This window comes from Magnolia sinica, chromosome 18, assembly GCF_029962835.1.
Source record: "Magnolia sinica isolate HGM2019 chromosome 18, MsV1, whole genome shotgun sequence".
In the NCBI taxonomy this organism is placed as follows: domain Eukaryota; kingdom Viridiplantae; phylum Streptophyta; class Magnoliopsida; order Magnoliales; family Magnoliaceae; genus Magnolia; species Magnolia sinica.
In genome coordinates this window covers 40,069,149-40,089,817 of record NC_080590.1, presented here as the reverse complement: position 1 = coordinate 40,089,817, position 20,669 = coordinate 40,069,149, and the positions used below count along the sequence as shown (strand labels likewise).

Genomic DNA, 20,669 nt, shown 5'->3' with positions numbered 1-20,669 from the left:
TGAAATTTTATTGAAATATTGCATCACTTTTCAATACTTTTCTCAAAAAACGACACATTTCACAATACATATGGTATCTCCCATGCTAAAGCAATATTATCCCAAGGGCACAGTACCCGCATTGATACTGATATTTAAATCACTGGCCCTTAATAGAGTAGAAGGATGGAAAAGGATTCATCTAGCCAACCCCAATTAACTGGGATAAGGCTTATGTGATGATGATGATGAGTTTCTTGTAGTTTATTGGTTATATGCGGGCAATAGCCTGCCTCTTCTTCGGAATTAGAGTTGATGTTGGGTCATTCTGCCCTGGAGATAAATTGCAATGCATCTGATTGAAACAAGATTTTGATGGCTGCATTTGTGCCGGCATAACATCCACCCAGTGAGACTGTTACTAACGATTTGTGAGAAAAGTATCATGGAATTCCCACCCCCCCCCCCCCCCTCTTATTTTTCAATTCTATATGCCATTGTAATGAATTTTGAAGGCTGATATATGAGATTTAGAATGCAAAAGATCCATAACAGCCATTTGAGAGCAACCACTGGAATCATTATAGTTTAGAAAGTTCAAAGCAATGCACTGGTTGCAATGTTTTGTGAAAGCACAGAGGCTATGACATACCATTACACAGGCCGCTGTAGTAGCTACTAAAGTAGCTTTTAGCATGGGCAGATGCCTCTACTTGATGATTGTGATGGTGGTCAAAGAGGATACTTACCTTTAACAACTTCAATCCTTGTCACTGCTAAAAAAATAAAGTATACTGCGATTACACAAAGCCATGATAATTAACATCTGTACCATCATTGGACAATCATGTGAATCCATTTCTAAGTAGCTCAAGCTCCCTTTGCATGCGTTTTACCATAAGACAGTCATGCTAGAACTGTTTGTGCCAAGAAGATCTCAAATACGATCTCCCACCTATTCATTAACCCCATTCTCCAAATTCACATAACTGCCTTTGCCCCAATTTCTGAAGTAAATAAATCTGTAAGTCAGGAGGGTTAGAAATCTCAACTCCATGGCATTTCCCAGGCTCATCAGTCGAACTGCACTTGCTTCAATTGCACAATGAATTACAGCACCTTCATGGGCAATGAAAATGAATCAAAGAGAACCCATGTTCAGATTGCGGCAACAAGACCAAGATCTGGTTTGCTGTGAAACATGCTCAAACTCGTCAGGGCAAGAGCTTCCCCAAAAAGCGATGCTCGTGTTGACTTCAAAATGTGGACTTCCACAAAATCACCAATCATAGGATTCCGTTCTCCTCCAGCTGAGTGCATGCCATCGCGATGTGGGAGAGGTACACTCTTAAATATAACTCTGTGGCCTCTATCGCTCTTGCCAATCAGCTCCGTCTCCGGAGCTCTCTTGTTTGGTCCTTCAACTAATATGAGTTGGACGGTTCCAATCTGGGAGTCATAACACTGACCTGTTGTTTCACGGAAGGTGTCGATGAGCTCGGTCAACCTCCTTTGCTTGATTTTGTCAGGAACATCATCGACATAATTTCTATGGGCATGAGTTTTTTCCCTCATGCTATATGCGAACATGTATGCCATGTCGTAACCAACAGCCTTTATAAGGCTTAAAGTGTCGGCATGCTCCTCCTCCGTTTCTCCACAGAATCCTGTGACAAATAAATCAGCAACTTAATTATTCAACTAGAGTTTTAAAAGAGAGAAACTGTACTTCATCACCTACGCAATAACAGATTTGGCTGTGTTAGGGCTTCAAGATGGCAAGCTGAACATCAGAAAGCCAATTAAATGATCATGCAGTGGACAGTTACAAAGATATGCATGAGAAATTTTCAGACCTATTCCTATAAGAATACATAAAACATTGTCATCGTATATTTCCAGAGGGAAATGTGGAGGTAGATTCCTTGGGTAGAGATGGATTGTTCTAGATCTTCAGAATTTGGGATGCTTTTGCCTGTCCCGGAGACAGATAAAAGTTGTTTTTTAAATTCTTTTTATCAACTCTTATTTGTAAAACCATTATTCATGGGAAAGAGCCCACCGATAGACCCATATGTGTGTATTATTTATCTACCTATTTCTCTCCAAATCCATGCCATGTGAGTATGAGATTTGGACCATCCATCTGTCCTTAAAAATTACACCTATTGGATCATCCTAGCCAGAGACTGAAGGAATTCCAGTATCACAATAGAAAGTTACAAAAAAAAAAAAAGGTCAAACCAATGGTCCACATTCAATGGGACAAAATCCTCTAATCAGTGGCCGATGAAGATCTGAGTGGTGCGACTTTTAAGTTATAGCCCATCCTTGGTAGGCCCAGCAGATGAGCAGTTCGGATCTCATACTTGTATGCCATGTGTTAAACATGATAAGGATAGTGGTTGATACCTTACACCTATATTTATAGAATAAAGTAAAATAAAAATATGCCTCTGACATCTTATCCATATTACAAACAATGATAAAATTATATATATAAAGTCGATACTGGGATGCACCGAGAATTAAGGGAAATTCTTCAGAGTCCAACATCCCCATACAACTACAAAGCAGATTCTGAAACTTAAAATTGTCAATTAGAACCCACAGAAAATGAGACGTTGATGACCTGCAGGTTCACTTAGAAAACACAGACCTATTTTGGCAATAGCTGGAACCAATGTTCGAAATATCGGTATCGTGCTACGTATTGCATCCTTGGGATACAAATACATATCGGTTATCGCACGGGATATATCGCTTGTATCGGGTAATTTATCTCGCTTTTTGGGAAACATTGGGAAATTTGTTGAATTTTTTCAATGAAACTTCAAAGATTGTAATAAAAAATAATAAAAAAGAAAAAAAGAAAAAAAGACCTTAATACACACTTTTAAATCATAATATCTCAAAAAAGAAATGCACATACTAGGTTTCCTTTGTATAGGGTCCTAAGCTATGTGCTGTCTAATTGAACTAATGCAACTATAGTCAAATTTAATGCATAACATTTAGAGTCTATGTGATGATCGTTTCATCAAACACTCCTAAATACTTCGAAATTAGTCTCAATTAACAGCTGGTTGGGGGAAATTTTGATTTTATTTTTTTCATATATATTTTAATAATTTATTATTATTAATTTTTAATTTAAAAATGATTTTTATTTTTTGAAAATTGGAAAGGACTTAACAAATCAGTAGATCGACCCTCTTACATGCTTGGTTTCATGTTTAGAGTGCAACATTGCAAGCAATTTGGGAGAAATTGGGGAAATTTCGAATTTATCCTAATTTTTTTCCAAATTGGACCCCTTACACTCAAATTTCAAAATTAGAGTGTAAGTGATGACCATTTCATCAAATACTCCTAAACACTTCGAAATTACTCTCAATTGACAGCTGGTTGAAGGAAAATTTTGAAAAAAAAAAACATTGAGAACATGAAGAACCAATGGATGTTGAAATCAAAGCTCCAACTCCATGATTTTTCATGCAAAACATGAAGAACCAATGGATTTGTAACCATTTGACACTGATTTAACATAATTTCAACAAAAAAAGGGGGATCGAAAAAATGCTCACTGGATCGAACATATGGGATATATCGGTACTACCTATGCGTTTCGTATCACACAGGTGGGATACAAGATATATCGTGGGATATATCGGCCGAAATCATCAATATTTAAAACACTGGCTGGAACTGAGAGGTTCTCTAAGGAGAAGGAAATGCATATGCTATAAATTAAAGCTTGGAGCATCCGATGTATGCATGATACCAGCATGAGAGACTGGCAGCCAGGAATTGCTCATGGAAAGAAAAAAGTAAATAGAAAACAGCTATAGATGCCTGAAATCAGCTAAAAACAGTCATGTACGGTTGCTAGAAATTCTTAGAACAGCAAGCAAAGAAAAAACAATAGCACAAGCTCTTCCAAGTTAAGAGATGGCTTTAGCTGTAAAACTCCAGCATATGTAACAACCGCAACTCGCTAAATTACCAAATAAACACTTTCCTAGTCCAATTCAAACTTCCCAACAATAAGTTGTAAATAAAAACACTCGTATTGCATAGAGAATCACTGGGTTAGAGAAAACAGAGTTATATCCCATGATAAAAAGCATTTCTAACCATGGTGTGCCGTAAAGGCCATTACGGGGCCGTAAAGGCCGTTACGTAAAGGTAACAGTGGTAACCGTTACATGTTACGGGGTCGTAAAGGCCGTAACAACCGTTATGAAAAAAAAATGACATGTAATTACCGTTAACAGCACGTTACGTCCCTTATAAAGGCCATAACAGTCCCGTAATTGTCAGTTATGGGGCAAATATAAGTTTTCCATACTTTTTAATCAACATTACGGGGAAAATACAGGTTATTCAGGATTATTTTCTTTTTCAACAAAAAAAAAAGAAAAAGAGACCATAACGGCTGTTAGTTACAGCAGCCGTAACAGCTGTTACGACCCGTATCGTAAAGGTAATGGTGGCGGCCATTATGACCAAGGTGTCCCGTATCGGTATCGGTTGGCGTAACGGTGACCTCCAAAACCGATACGAATACGGGGGCTTAACGGTGATACGGGGGCGTAACGGCCCGTAACGGCGCAAAATTTTTTTTTTGCCAAAAAAATATGAAAAAATATGGATTAAATCCGGAATATTCTAAGCATTCCAAATATGCATTCATTTATAAATTGGAACATGTTTATGGTGGTGTAACGGTCCACTCTTTAGTGAGAAGTTGTATCGGACTGTCTGATGAATTTATGAACCAGATAACCTGAATTTGACTACAAAATTCATATATTTAATTTTCTAACTATCTACTATCAATGATAGATATATTAGAATGAATGTAATATGAAAATATCTTACATTTAGGTGTTTGCAATTATTTTTGAGGGCCAAAATTCATGCGTAAATAGAAAAAAAATATAAAATGGCACCCCAAATATGTAAAATGCACATTAACATGTTCTACTATGATTAACACATCATATGGCATCATTAAAACAGAAAAAGAATCATTAAAAAATGATTTTTCGAATTTTCAAAAAAAGGGCCGAAATAAATGCGTAAATAAAAAAAAAAATATATATATATATATATAAAATGGCACCCCAAATCTGTAAAATGCACATTAACATGTTCTACTATGATTAATACATCAAATGGCATGATTAAAACAGCAAAACAACCGTTAAAAACTGATTTTTCGAATTTTAAAAAAAGGGACCAAAATTCATGCGTAAATAGAAAAAAATATTAAAAAATTATTAAATGGCACCCCAAATCTGTAAAATGCACATTAACATGTTCTACTATGATTAACACATCATATGACATGATTAAAACAGCAAAATATATTAAAAAAAGTATAAATACCTATTTTTGACGAATTTCTGAAAAATGGCCCACCGAGCTTTGATTCAAAAAAATCTATAATATAATGTGTTTTTCTATCAAATACCTATCTAAGGTTGGTCGAAATTAGTAGTAGAAGGAGTTAGAAACAGTTTGGAAGCAAGAGGTTTCAAAAAAACAGCGAAAACAGAGCTTTAAAAAAAAAAAAAAAAAAGTTACTGTTTCGGGCCCGTAACGGGCCCGTAACGGCCCGTTACGCCCGTATCGGTCCCGTATCGGCCGTATCGGCCGATACGGGTACAAAAAATCGAATCGGCCGTTTCGGCCCTGAAACGGGTAACGGTTCGCACCGTTACCGTTACGTATCGGCCGATACGTAACCGATTTGGCATACCATGATTATGACCACCATTACCATTACAGAACACCTTGTTTGTAACATGTATTTGTATGGTTCTTTTCACTGAAACCCAGTCAGTATGCCATGTGTCATTTTATAGCAAATTCCTACCATACTATCCGATTGCAGAATGTATGGATCATACTATTGCCAACATTTCCAGCCCAAAATCAGAACTCCAAGAATGGACAGGATCTGGAAGACAAAATGCACGATAATAGAAAATCAAGTTTCGACATGGTGTGCTGCAACGGCTGTTACAGGGCTGTAAAGGCCATTATGTAAAGGTAACAGTGGCAACCGTTACACATCGCGGGGTCGTAATGGCTGTTACGAAAAAATGACCTGTAACAGCTGTAATAGCCCGTGTAACGGCTCATTATGGCCCCCTTGGCCCCATAACAGTCCATTACAGGTTTTCAAGTTTTTTTTTTTTTTTCAATTAACAGAGAGAGAGAGCTCATTGTAAGGGTAAGGGTGGTGGCTTAATATTACGGAATACCTTGAGTTTAGATGATATATACAAAACAGTGGACTTCATAATTCGCCAAAGAGTTCTGCAATGATGAAGACCATCTCAGCTCTTCCCAAATCTGAGATTTGTAAGAGAGATGTTAGAAAGCCAATGATTGCCCTGGTCTCCATGCAAGAGTATACATATGATGTGAAGCTTATGGGATGCTTGGTGAGAGGTGAGGTCATTTCTTATGACAAGGAACTTGAGATTTACTTGGTACCTTTGCAGCTTTTATGTTTTCGATTACCATAGTAGCCCTTTCCATGCTTACGATTATAAAGAGTGAGAGGCATCAGATGTGGGATAGGATTACCCACATGCAATCTGTGGCGTGTAGTCTGCACATGCAGAGATGTAATTCGCAGTACAGAGCACTGAAATAGTGGTTTGAGGTGAACACATCACCGTTTTATACACGTGCAGTAGAGATGTTAGATGTCATAAGTTAAATAGTCTTCAGATCACCACTAATGTATATTAGACATAATTTTTGAGACGTGTGCATGTCGTTTCAGTATATTGTGGAGTAGATAAAGGCATACTTACATGATAACAATGGCTTCCGTTATGAAACCAGATCTTTGAAGACACTAAGACCATTTTCTCTATTTTCCTTTTCTTGCTTAAATTGCTGAGAAATTACACAGTTAACCCAGACAACAGTTTTTTTTTTAGAGATAGCAGATGACAAAATTATTAACAATGCATGCCATTTAACATACACTATGATATTGTCATTATCATACTACGAGTAATAATTCTCTCTCATAATGGTGTTACATCCATAACACCCACCTTGCACACCGATCTTAATCCAACACAATTAGTGAGGCCTAAACAATATTGTAATGAGGAATTAAAGACTCCTCATTACCAAAATACAGTTTGCACAAATGAAGGATTTTGTACATGTGGGCCACAGTGGAAGCCCTGAAAATTTCCCCGATTAGAAGAAAAGAGGCTCCTTCAATTGTTAGACTACTTTCTGCTGAATGGGGAACATGGTCATATTTTTCTCCTTAACCATCTATTTTTTGGGCACAAAAACAGCATATGGCTTAATCCAAGGGACTGTGAGTATTTGTGCCTATGTTTTATGCATATGAGACAGGCATTCAATTGGCCCAGTTCTCAGTTTAAGTAGAACTAGCAAAATGACAATCAATATGAACCTCTGCAATTGAGACTACAAGAACTTCGTACAATAATTTATCAATACCAAGAGAAGAAAAATACCAGGTTCTTTGTAAGGGCAATAAAAGGCCAGTCATACAGTAACTTTCAGTAGAGATCTTTTACAGAAACTTACCGCATATGAAATCGCTGCTTATCCCAACATCAGGAATGACGTCCCGTATTTTTTTCACAAGATCCAAGTATGCCTCTCGAGTATATCCCCGACGCATTCTTTCCAACACCGTCGTACTCCCAGTTTGTGCTGGCAAATGAATAGTTTTGCAGATATTATATCTATCCCTCATCAAAGATAGTAATTCATCTGGGAAATCTTTTGGATGTGGAGATGTATATCTGAACCGCATCTCTGGAAATTCAGTGGACAGCCTACCCAAGAGATCAGAAAAGCGCAATCCCATCTTCTTCACTTTGCTAATGCTGGAAAATCCATCACTAAATCTCCAATTTTCCCCTGGCTCAACATCTTTGTCAACCCCAGAAGCATCATTGTAACTGTTCACATTCTGACCGAGAAGCATTATCTCTTTCACACCTTCCTTCCAAAGTTCACTGACCTCCCTTACAATAGACTCCACTGGGCGAGATCTCTCTCTGCCTCTGGTGAAAGGCACGATGCAAAAGGAGCACATGTTATTGCATCCCCTCATTATAGAGACAAATGCCGTAACCGAATTGCTCGAGATCCTCACTGGACTGATATCAGCATATGTTTCTTCAAGGGATAGAAGAGTGTTGATTCCCTTCTGACCATAGTCAACCTCTTCCAACAAACGAGGCAGGTCCCTGTATGCATCAGGCCCACACACAACATCAACCATCTTATCTGCATCGAGTATCTTATCCTTCAACCTCTCAGCCATGCAACCCAACACTACCACTTTCGGAGGATGCTTAGACTGTGATCTTCCAATAGCCATATTGCTCTTCCAGTGCCTTTTCAGAAACCAGAAGTAGTTGAGCCTCTGCCATACTTTTTGTTCTGCATTGTCCCGGATAGCACAAGTATTGATAAAAATAATCTCTGCACTCTCTGGAACATCCACAATTTCTGAGTAACCAGCGGTCTTCATGATAGACAGGACAATCTCCATGTCATTAATATTCATTTGACATCCATAAGTTTCATGGTAGATGCGGCCTCTTGAGGGATTTTCAGAAGCTGAAACAGGACTAAAAACAAAGCAAGCCAGAGTTTTAATTTACACCACGGCATCATCATCAAAGCATTGTCCCAGCTCTTTGGAGCTGGCTAATTTACAGCAGATCAATCATATAAAAACATAAAGTAAATTGCGGAACTCATAGCACATATTTAGAGAGAGAGAGAGAGAGAGTTACTAGAACAGGAAGCATGTAGACAAAGTACAATATTCATCTCGAGGATAACTCATAAGGACAGACACCAGTTTGGAAATGTTTAAAAGTGCACACGCTTGCATGCACAAACATAAGTTTCCAAGAGAACTCACACACGCACACGCGCGCACACACAAACGTCATTGCTAGTACAGGAAGTGTGCAGACAGAACTACAATATTCATCTTATGTTCCACTAAATCTTGTTCACAAATGTTAGATATGGCATATACATCTACCTCATTAAGATACCCTATATTTTTCATGGGGCATTATAATTTCCAACATTGTGAAAGACCATACTGGAATACCCTGGTGGGAATACCCTAATAAGTAATAGCCTGAATCCATCGATGAGCCAGTGCTGCACTTGCCAGTGTACCTTGTAAGACACACATGATTTCAAGAAAGGTATAGATAAACCGTCAAACGCAACAGCACCCATAGAGAATGTTTTAGTATCTTGTTAGTTTGTATCCATTCAAAATCTGGCAATATTTAGTATTTTGAAAAGCTACATGAGGAAGGGAAAGAAGATTGAAATGCTCAATCTGCCCAAGGTCAAACACAGAGATGCCACACACCACAAAAATGAGGGAAGTGGCATGCAAGCTCCAAGTTGAACTTATAACTCTTATTCAAAATATTCAAAGAAAAACAAATCAGTAAATCACCTCCCTTAAAATAGATCAAAAAAAGCTATCCATGCTAAAGGTAAAACTCTAGAACAAATCTCAATCCATGCTCAATCTACACCATCCATTGTAATAAACTACCAGCTGTAGTTTTCTGAGAATGACTAAAATAACCCTACATCGAACATACCTAAGTCTTTTCTGTTTTTCTATTTTCTGTTTTTTTAAGAGAGAATTTTATTAGAACCTGAAAGAAACAAAATCAGAATACAAGCAAAATCCCCTCTGCATACGCCTACAAAACTCTCATCACATCATCTCTTGAATTCCCCGGTGCCACTGGCCCATGAATTCCCACCAATGCAACAAACCCCATCCATATTTCAGTCATTAACTTGCTCACTTCTCAGCAAACCGGGAGATCTGGGGCTCACTTAAGATTGTTTGCCACTAGAAGGTTTGAAAGCATGAGTGATGTAAATTAAGGAAAGACTTACATCCATGATAGAAGTAGTTAATTAGATTTTAATCATAGGATATTTGGTCTCACTCCTCAAGTCAACCAAGTTCCAAATAGTTGCAAAAAGAGGGTGGCGATAAACAAAGAGCAGATGGGCAGATTTCCTGTTCTTTACATGTCACTTTGTAATGCATTAGAAAATTTGAGCAATAGTCCTTGCGTCATCATCTAAAATCGGAGCCTTATCCCAATTAATTGGTGTTGGCTACGTGAATCTTGTCCCACCATTTCCTCTCTATCAAGGACCAAACCTTCAGTTAGACCATAGATCATCAAGTCATTTCTTACTACCTTCATCCACGTCCTTTAGGGCCTTCCCCTTGCCCTCATAGAGCCTTCAACATGTACCAACTCACTCCTAACCGCTGGGTTCTTGCTCCCTGTTGCATATGATCAAACCATCTAAGTATACTTTCCCCCATCTTGTAGCCAATTTCTACTCCTAAGTTCCCTTGAATGCATTCATTTCTAATTCTATCCTATCTCATCTTGCCACTCATCCATCTCAACAATTAATTCAGATACGTTGAACCCATTGTTCCTTAACTACCCAACATTTTGTCCCATAAAGTATGGTGGGTCTTATAGCTTCCTATAGAATTCCCCTTTCAGTTTGAGTGATACACGCCTACACAGCGATCATGTAAAACTCCAGAGGCACATCTCCATTTCTTCCACCTAGGTTGAATTCTATTGGAAAAATCTCCATTTCATTATCTTTTTATTCCTAGTTGTACATGGTTTTTTTCCTTCTTAACATTGGTTGGGATGGGTAGTCCTAGCACTTTAGTTTCACTTAGGTCTAGGCCAAGAAAAATAAAAATAATAAAAATTAAAATTTAAAAAAAAATTAAATTTTTTTTTTAAAAAAAAATCCCTTCATATGGCTCGAATCGTTCTCAAATACCCTAAGAGGCATCCTTACCTTGTTTGTTGGTTGGTTCATGCGGGCGCAAAACAAGCACCAGCCACAAGGCATCAACACTTCCTCTCCCTGCTTTAATCAATAAGGCGAGTGCTAAAGCCCAGCAAGCAATGACTTCGAAGCCTATTAGTAAAATGTGCTAGGCTTTTAAAGCTTCAAAACAATTATGACTACTAATTTTATTTTCTTTTGAAAGATAACGAAATTTCATTAATAGAAAGGAAAAGATACAAAAACAAAAAACAACAGCCAAGACTGCTGAGATAGCAGCCAAAGGCTAAAAACCAAGAAACAGGAGATCGCACTCCTTCATGGATTCAACATGGGTGGCCCATTCAAAAATTAACGCTTTAGCCCTAGAAAGCACCCAATCAGTGGAATTAGTATCACGAAAACATCTACCATTTCTTTCCTCCCAAACGCTCCACCAAGTAGCAAGAAGGACCATTCTCCACAAAATGGATCGATTCTTGCCAAGCTTTACCCCATTCCAAACCGAAAAAAAGAGAAGAGACATAAATAGGAGGGCACCAATTGACTTCAAAACGAAGACGAAAATCTGCCCAAATAGGAGAAATGAAAGGGCAATGAAGCAGCAAATGATCCACCGACTCCTCTACCTTCATGCAACATAAACAAATGTTCAACAAACACATACCTCTGTTTCTAAGATTATCCACCGTCAGAATTTTTTTCAAAATGACTAGCCAGCCAAATGCGATAAACTTTGGGGGGGGGGGGTTCCAAATCGGAGAGCAGAGATGGTCAGTGGAGATGGGAGAATGGTCCAGCTGCACATAGAGAGAACGGACTGTGAATCTGCTGGACTTATCCATTGTCCAGAGCAACGCATCATCAATTTGAGGATTTGATTGAGCCCTATAGATGCACTCAAGGAGGTCCACAAACTGTTGGACCTCCCAATCTTGAAGGTTTCTTCTACAGTCCATTGACCACACCAACTTCCCAGCAGTAACAGAATAGCAATCGGCGACCATGATATCTGGATTTGGAGCAAGAGAGAAATTAAGGGGAATTTGTCTCTAAGCGGAATTTTCTCCACCCAGCAATCTTTCCAAAACCGAATTTTTGAACCCTTTCCAAGTTGAAATTCCACACCTTGCAGGACCTGATCTTTAGTGGAGATGATTTCTCTCCAAACAGTTGAAGCCTTGTACCGAGGAGAGACATTAGACCACCAGCCACCAACTGATTGACCGTATTTGCCTTTAATAACTTTGTTCCACAGGACCACAGACTATAGTCTTCAGTTCCTAACTGCCAAATCCATTTGCCTAGCAGGGCCCTGTTCATGAGCTTCATACTTTTTATAGTTGTCCCACCTTGATTGTAATGCTTGCACATGGCTTTCCAATCCACCAAATGAAATTTATTCTTCTCTCCCTTGTTGTGCCAAAGAAAGTCTCTTCTTTTGCGCTCAATACACTTTAGAACTGAAGGCGGGCATTTGAATAGAGACATAAAGTAGATGGGAAGATTGGAGAGAGCCGCCTTTATAAGGGTAATGCGACTGCCAAAAGAAAGGAACCAACATTTCCATTTTGCCAGGAAAGAATCAAATCTAGCAATAACCTTGTCCCAAGCTGATTTCGAAGGGGCGTCGATACATAACGGGAGACCAACAAATGTGGAAGGGAGAGAGGTCGCAGAACAACCGAAAAGATCCGCCCATCTAAAGATTTCCTCTTCTTCCAAATTTATACCAAAGATCATGGATTTAGCGAGATCAACAGATAAACCCGAAACAGCCTCAAAAAAGAGGATGGAAGTGCGGAGATTGCTGATTTTATCCAGAAAAGCCTCGTTGAAAATCAATGAGTCATCAGCAAATTGAATGTGAGAAATGGGGGCAAGGAAGCCCTGAATGGGAATACCAACTAGAATCCCAGCTTCCTGCCCTTGATGGAGCATTCTGGAGAAAGCCTCACCAATGATCAGGAAGAGAAAAGGGGAGAGAGGGTCCCCTAGGCGCAGACCATGAGTACTATTGAAGAAACCAAAAGGAGATCTGTTTAGGATAACAGAGAAGTGAGCGGAAGAAATATATTCCCTAATCCATCTTCTCCAAAGAGTCCCAAAGCCCATTCTACCAAGCAAGAGATGCAGAAAATCCCAATCCAGATGATCATAAGCTTTTTCGATATTTAATTTGCACCCAATGAATTTGCGACCCGATCTATGAGCAACATTAATACATTCATTTGCTATGAGCGCACCATCTGTGATCTGCCTCCCAGGGATGAATGCACATTGATTACCAGAGATAATTTGTTGATGAACTTTGACAACCGATCAGTTAGGACTTTAGCCAAAATCTTGTATGGACCACCCAGCAGGCTGATCGTACGAAAGTCCTTGAAAGACGCCGCACCTTGAAACTTGGGGATGAGAGCGATGAAGGTGGCTCCGAGATTAGTAGATAATCTGACCCCATCGTGAAATTCATTAAAGAAGTCCATCATGTCAGATTGGATAATCTCCCAAAAAGATTTAAAAAATAGAATAGGAAATCCGTCGGGACTAGGGGCCTTATCTCCCCTGAGCGAGTCGATGGCCAACTTAACTTCTTCCGAAGAGAAAGGAACTTCAAGGAAGGAGGCATCATCGGACGAGATGGAGTTGAGGTGAAGATTATCAATCCCAGGGTGTCTGTGATGGGCCGAGTTGAGGAGAGAACTGAAATGGGAAATTGCAGCATTAACGATCTCATCTTTTTCTTCCACCCGTCTGCCATCAATCACAATACTACCGATCTTGTTAAATCTGGTGTGCATACTGGCCAAGTTGTGGAAGTATTCGAATTTTTATCTCCCTCTTTAATCCACCTCGCCCGAGCTTTTTGTTTCCATGATATTTCGTCTTCAAGGGATCTAGCTGACAAGGCCTGAATGAGAGAAATTCTTCTGGCCAGAATTTCAAGAGACGACTTACCATCTTCAATATCCGCATCAATCTGCTGCAGGGAGGACAAGAGGTTAGCAGTTTCATTCTGTCTTAAGGAGAGAACCCGAATCTTCCACTGGTTTATTTTAGCTTTCAACATCTTAAACTTAGAACATAGTCTGAAGCCAGCAAAGCCTTCGACCCTAAAATCCCCCCACCAATCTGCAATCAATTTTCGGAAACCTACAATTTTCAGCCAGGAGGCCTCGAAGCGGAATGGTTTCGGACCCCAATTAATGTCCTCAGCAGAAAGAAGAATCGGGCAATGATCTGAGGTTGTTCTCGGGAGAGCCGATTGGGAGACAGAGCGGAAGAAATCCAACCATTCAGGGGATAGAAGAAACCTATCAAGCCTAGATAACGTCGGACTCGCACAACCGTTGGACCAAGTGAAACGAGAGCCGAGGAGGGGAAGGTCCACAAGATCTTCATCGTCAATCCAGGAGGAAAAAGATCTCATGGCCGGCGAAGTCCGATAGCCATGAGATTTTTCTTCGGGCGATCTGATCATGTTGAAGTCTCCAGCGAAACAAGAGGGCCTTGAGAAGTGCGATCTGCAGCTGCTAAGCTCTTCCCAGAAATCGATTCTTGAGTTGTCAAAAGTTGGACCATAGACTGGGGATATAAGGCACTGGAACTCGGAAGCTTTGTTTTTTAAAATTACCGACACCGAAAAAGAGCTGCACCAAGATGAAATGAGGTCCCATTGGACAGAATTCCACCCCACCAAGATTCCGCCAGAACTCCCAATCGCATCCAAGGACACCCATTTGGTGTCCTTAGATTTCCAGATAGATCCCATGAGACGGTCACTAAAAGAGGAAGTCTTGGTCTCCTGAAAATATATAACATCAGGCCGATACTTCAAGCACGTAAATTTAATAAGTCTCTGCTTATGCTTCGACCCTAAACCCCTAACGTTCCACGAGACAACCTTCATAAGTTAACCATGCTACCCCGACTGCCCTGATTATCTGCTTCACTGAAGGAATCTTGAATAGTTCGAGAAACCTCTTCATTAGACTAGAGGTCCCTGTTGTCGATGGATTTAGAGGGACACCTTTTAGACGATCTTGAAGCTAGAAGGGGCCTGCCACGAGCTTCCACATACTGAAAGAGAGTAACGAAGTCTTCTGGATGGTCACCAAACGAAAGTCCTACAGCTCTTCCGATGTGCCCGATTGCGTCCCAAACCCATTTCTTGTTCGGAATTTTCTTCCTCAATCGAGATCTATACAGGATTTATTTCTGATCCTGGTCGCCTTCCTCCCCCTGATCTGTTGAGAGACCCATCCGCACCTGGAGAGGTTCGGCATTGATGACCCCATTCACTGAGTCATCCCGGAATAAGCAGGCTAACATATTCTCAGGCAAGGATTAGGGATATGAAAGAAGGGAGGAAGAGGGGGTGGACGGGGTGGATGGATTTTTAGAACACCAAGAACTGTTGTCGAAGGCCGTGGCGATGGAGATCCCAAGCAGATTCAGACGGCGCAGGGATTTGACAAGAGGAAAAGGGGGAATTGGCATGATTTGAAGGTCGGAACGAGCTAGAATGGGTGGCAGAGGTTGGTTAGGAGATTCTGAGGGTCGGGAGAGGGGATAGGAAAAGGAATTGGTTTTGAAGCTAGGGCAAGGAAGAGGTAAATGAGATTGAGCGAGGTTCAAACGAGAGACATCCGAATCGTAGGTAAAACGTGGGGAGGTAACACATGGGGGGGTGGCACGTGGAGAGAGCGCCAGAGATTTCTCGACACGAGTGCTGGAGGAAGGGAGAGAGAAACTGCATTGATGATGTGATGACGTCAGATCTGCGCAGGACGGCATCTCGAGGGAGCTGCTATCTTGAAAAGCAGAGGAGGAAGTCGTCGCTACACACGAAAGACCACGTGTCGCGATTCTGGGGAGAGAGTGAGCATTAATGGCTGCAAGCACGGCTGTCGTCAGGACACGCGTCTCTTCGGATTGGAAAGGGACCATGCCCTCATTAAAAATCGCAGCAGATGAGGGGGCACGCGTATGGCCCGAGAGCGACGAAGCGACGCGTTGGATGAATCGTGCAGGAGAAGTAGGGACGCATGTCGGGCGCTGATCTTCAAGCAGGAGAGAGTGGCAGGCGCGTGTCGCCAAGATCGGAAAGTGAGGACGCATGTCGACGAAGTGAGAATCGGCCTCTCCTACGATAGGACGCGTCACAGGAGGATGAGTACGTGTCACACGAGTCTGCTGAGGAGGCTCCTGATCAATGCCATGTGTCGCCTAGGAGGTTTAGATCGGGTTTGGGTGATGATGAGTTTGAGCTGGCAGGGAACGGAAATGATTCCGTAGTTCACAGGTGCACTGAGCATGAACTCCTTCCACTGGCCGAGCTGCTGAGTCTTCGTGGGCCTTTTTCTTTGTACGGCAATAATCTCCCCACCTAGGGTACGATTCGCCATCTGATTCCTGTTGAACGGGGAGAACGATGACCCTATCTTCCACCGTAACCCTGATATGAGATGGGAGAGGGTCCCCTTTTCTTCTTCTAATGCGCATCCGAATCATAGCCATCTCTGCTCCTATCTTTGTCTTTGTGTCCAGCTCGATGAGAAATCCCAGAACGGAGGCAGCTTGTATGAAAAAAATCATCATACCAGAACTCCAATGGAATTCCCCATATAAGAATCCACACAGATTCCTTTCCGAACATTGAGTATTCTTCCCATTTGTGGACTTTTTCCACCGGCCCATCCATATGAAGCACTCCAGCGATGAGAAAGGAGTCCAAATTAACCCCTGGGCTGACATTGATCCAGAGATCATCGTATCATATGGGCCTAATGGTGTATAAAGAGGGTTGTATTCCGCAGCATTCATCTATCCATTTGCGCACCTGAGGAATTGAGACATCATGCATCGTGGAAATTACTATAGTATTTTGCAGTTCGGACTTTGAGCGTTCAAAACGATCTTGCGCTATGCTTATGTCGTACGAGGGCTATTTCTCCACTGCAACAGATTTATTAACTTTATATGAATGATGAGCACCATCAACATCCCCAAAAATCTTCTTCTGCGATTGTTGAGACGAGGAAGCTCTAGAGGAATTTGTAAGCACGTCTTTGAAAGATAAAACCTTATTTTAGGGAACTCTTTCAGGGGCTTTGAAAGATGTAGAAGAAGGCCGCTTCAAGGTAGATGTTCTAGTAGAAACGGGTAGAGATTTTCCCCGATCAGGACCGAACCGAGCCCGTTGCACCAGCATCTTCTTTCCGTCGTAACTAACACCATGAAGCATATCAACCGCTCTGGCCAGCTCTTCTTCACTACTCATTCGAACAAGAGCAAAACCACGATGTCGACCACTCTCTCTATCTCTGGGCATCACCACGTCCATGACCGGCCCCGCCCTACTAATGATTCTCTCGAGATTGAGAGGAAACCAACCATGAGGATAACCTCTAACGAAAATGGTAGGATATGAATCGTACTTCCCTCTTCCGTTGCCTTCTTGGGGCCGTTTGCGTCTCCTGGAATGAATTTGTTTCCACTCCCCAGCTTCTTCTACAGTCGCATTATCTCTGGAATCGTCTCTTCTGTTTTGACCATTCTCGCCCTCTTTGATCTTGTCGTCACTAGGATCATCACCGTTGCCATCTGTTGTCGTCGTTGCCATCTCTAGTACATCTCAAGTCAAGAACGGAATCGTCTCTTCTGATTATGACTACTAAGTCAATGGCCAACACATGCTCATACATTTTTAAGCTAGTTTCAGCCTAAACCATTTCCAACTACACTAATTATTCAGCTTTCTCCATCACTGCAGAGCCTTGCTTTTGTGCCAAACTGGAACATGGCCCTGCCATAACCAAAGGTTAGTCAGATTGGCCCTCCTGTCCCATTCCATTTCCACAAATCTTTACCATCGATTTATCCATCAATTCGAAGGGTTCAGAGTCTCATACGGGACCCGACGATCAAACGGAAGATGGCCTTAATGAACTCTCTCACCAAACTCAAAAGTTCTTTATTGGTAGAGCATTTCTTGCTAGATTAGATTGAGAGTGACTTGTTCTGCCATCTACATCTTTAAACTCATTTCATCAGTGTCAATATTTTCTTCTTCTTAGCCAGTTGAAAAACACTTATGACTATAAAGGCCAACACACCTTTATAGTCATAAGCTATTTTTAGCTAGCGGATTTGCAGATGTGCTTGTTTCGATTCACTTATAGTAGGGTAGGTCCAACATTCCCTTTGCCTCTGTTAGTTTAGTGTCCCAAAAACCTTCCAACCCAATTGAAAGCAATTGATTGGATTGATTTAGCTAACCCACCACCTACCTGGTCTAAGCTACAGTTGAACCAATCAATGTTCTTTTCTTTATTTGACCACTCCTAGTCCATTTATTATTGCGGAAGAGGGTCTCAGTCCTGGACTCAAGAATATTTTGATGGATTGATTGGCTATAAGATCCTTAGCACAAGGCTTGCCTACTATCCGTATGTCAAAGAAACTATTCGCAGTGACTTCAGCTGACAATTTATGTTTTAGGTTTCATTTTTTATTGTTGTTGGCACCATGGCTCACATGTCGAATTTATCGAATGAATTGTTGTTCTTTTGGTTTTTTATATTTTCCATGTGGTTATCTAAATTTTTTAAATTAGCAAATGATGTTCATTCTATAATGTTCAAGCAAGCCAGAACTTTTTCTAATAATTATCATATGACTTTTTCTGTTCACAAAATTGATTATGTGCTTCAGCAAACTATTAATTGATTTCTTTATGCACAGAAATCTGTGGGTATCTAGATCTTTTGAGTTAGTTGTTCTGGATACTTAGGAAATTTAACTAGTTGGCAGTTGGAACCATTCCATGTGTTTTTAACTTCAACTTTATTGAAAAGAAGAAGAAAAACAGAGATAAGAGAACTATTTGCTATTGGTTGGAAGCCTCAGGATCTTATTGTCCTTCCCTTGGTAGTGCATGTCTCCTTCGGTCAGAAATTTCTTGTAAAATGCCAAATGTGCAATGGCCTTTGCCTCCTTCCATTCTAATCAAATTTATCTTGCCAATCAGGAAAAGCAGAGATAAAAATAATAATAATACATGGGATAGATGGTCCTACGCTTGAATATTCCTCTCAACTCCCTCTTTCACCAGTGCATCTACTCCGGCATTTGATTCCCCGGTATATGAAATCTGGAAAGTGGAATAAGATCTACACACTTCCCAAATTTGTAAAATTCAATTGGCTATAAGACTAGCCATGATTTATGAGACAAAAGGTTGGGCAGTTACGGAACGCCATGTTCATAGGCTGAGCGCGGCTGAAATGAGGATGTTGAGATGGATGAGTGGGAACATGAGGAACGATTGAATCAGAAGCAAGCCGTACAAATCTTGGATTTTCTTTTTCTTTTTTTCTTTTTTTTCTTTTAACACACGCACTCACACCAGTGGGATTTCACCACAATGGGTACTCGAACCCACGACCTCGTGTTGAAACTCTTGGATTGAACATTGTATAATACATTTAAGAAATTCCCTAGCTTTCCCCACATCCGGGACTCTTACCAGCCTGAAACCTAGGGATATACATCTCCTCCAAGCTCAATCTCACCATCAACCAAATCTCTCATCAATACCATATCACCAACCCAGGGATGAAGTCGGACATCTCAACCATAGTCGGCAAGAAATTCAAAAGGAAGGCAACAACGGTTACAGGAATGCTGTTTATCCTTCAAATACATTTTTACAGGACGCTCTTAAATTTCCTACTTTGGCAAAGATGAAATAAATTATAGTTGCATCTGTTATGTGAATTCCAGTCCTCATTTTTCTCTTACTCGAAATAAAATAAATTCCCAGTGTCAATCTTTATAGAAGCCGGTGAAATTAGTACCAAATCATTCAATGACGTTTTCAAGGAAAACAAGGAGAAGATTACTCACTTCTCTTGCTGGGCTTCGGAGCTGGCGATTGCCTTCCCGACGAAGCTGCGGAGACTGGGAGCGGGGCCCACCTTGGAGAGATCTGTGCCGTTGGATGGGAAGGAATGGAGGTGGGAGGAGGTGGTGGAAAGAGACCTCCTCCATCTGAGGAGGGAAGGAGGAGAAGTAGAGAGAGGAATATGGGGTTTGGAGAGGAAGGGGTGAGGGAGAGAGGGAGATGAGGAGGAGGAGGAGGAGAAGGTAAGGCAGCAGCAGCGTTGGAGTCTGATGCGGAAGGCGGAAGAGTGGGGTTGTGTGAAGAGAGAGGAGAGTGGGGAAAGAGAAGCTGCCATAGATAGAGGCGCGGGGTGCCGATTAATTGAAAGGGTGGAAGAACTCTTATCACTCAACGTTACGAGTCCGAGTAATGCGATTCGCGCGGTTGACGGTTCTTGGTCATACACGCGAGTTCTGGACCGTCCATCAGGTTGGTCTTGGGTCCCACAATGGATATCCGATTGAAATGTTTGGCAAGGGGTTTCTCATTTTTCTTCCCTTTGATGCATGACACTGGGGCATGGCACGTGCGTTGCACGTTGAGGGAACAAGAGAGAAAGAGAGAAAGACGGGATGCTGCTAGACGCATAGTACAAGACTGGAATGGTTTCAACCGGGCGACCTATAACAACTTTTTTACTTTTACTTATTTTTTCTTTTTTTTTACACACGCACACACACCCCCGCACACTCACCCGTAGTGGATATCCGATAGACTAGCCTGAGATTTTCCTAATTTTAAAGAAGTCTTAAAATGATTCTGGTAAACAGCTGTACCGTATGGATTTTACGAAGGAATCAGAGTGGACCCTCCCAAAGCCTTCGTT

At 41.0% G+C, this 20,669-nt stretch overlaps 1 protein-coding gene across 1 annotated transcript; it reads right to left on the bottom strand.

Annotated features, from left to right (window-relative positions):
- Nucleotides 1-537: 537 nt before the first annotated feature.
- On the bottom strand, nucleotides 538-20,176 carry LOC131232457 (CDK5RAP1-like protein). Its single transcript, XM_058228693.1, has 3 exons — nucleotides 19,807-20,176; nucleotides 7,579-8,636; nucleotides 538-1,646 (listed from the first exon to the last, which is right to left on the bottom strand). Exons 1-3 carry the CDS (start codon nucleotides 20,136-20,138, stop codon nucleotides 1,138-1,140), a joined length of 1,899 nt encoding a protein of 632 aa, XP_058084676.1. The 5' UTR covers nucleotides 20,139-20,176; the 3' UTR covers nucleotides 538-1,137.
- Between the last annotated feature and the right edge of the window lie 493 nt (nucleotides 20,177-20,669).

What these genes read in the sequence shown, in the direction of transcription:
- LOC131232457 (XM_058228693.1), bottom strand. Translation starts at nt 20,138, where the DNA reads ATGGCAGCTTCTCTTTCCCCACTCTCCTCTCTCTTCACACAACCCCAC. An exon ending in TCCGAAGCCCAGCAAGAGAA is followed by an intron (nt 8,637 to 19,806) that starts GTGAGTAATCTT and finishes CTTTGTTTTTAG; the next exon opens with TCCTGTTTCAGCTTCTGAAA. An exon ending in AAGCAGCGATTTCATATGCG is followed by an intron (nt 1,647 to 7,578) that starts GTAAGTTTCTGT and finishes TATTTGTCACAG; the next exon opens with GATTCTGTGGAGAAACGGAG.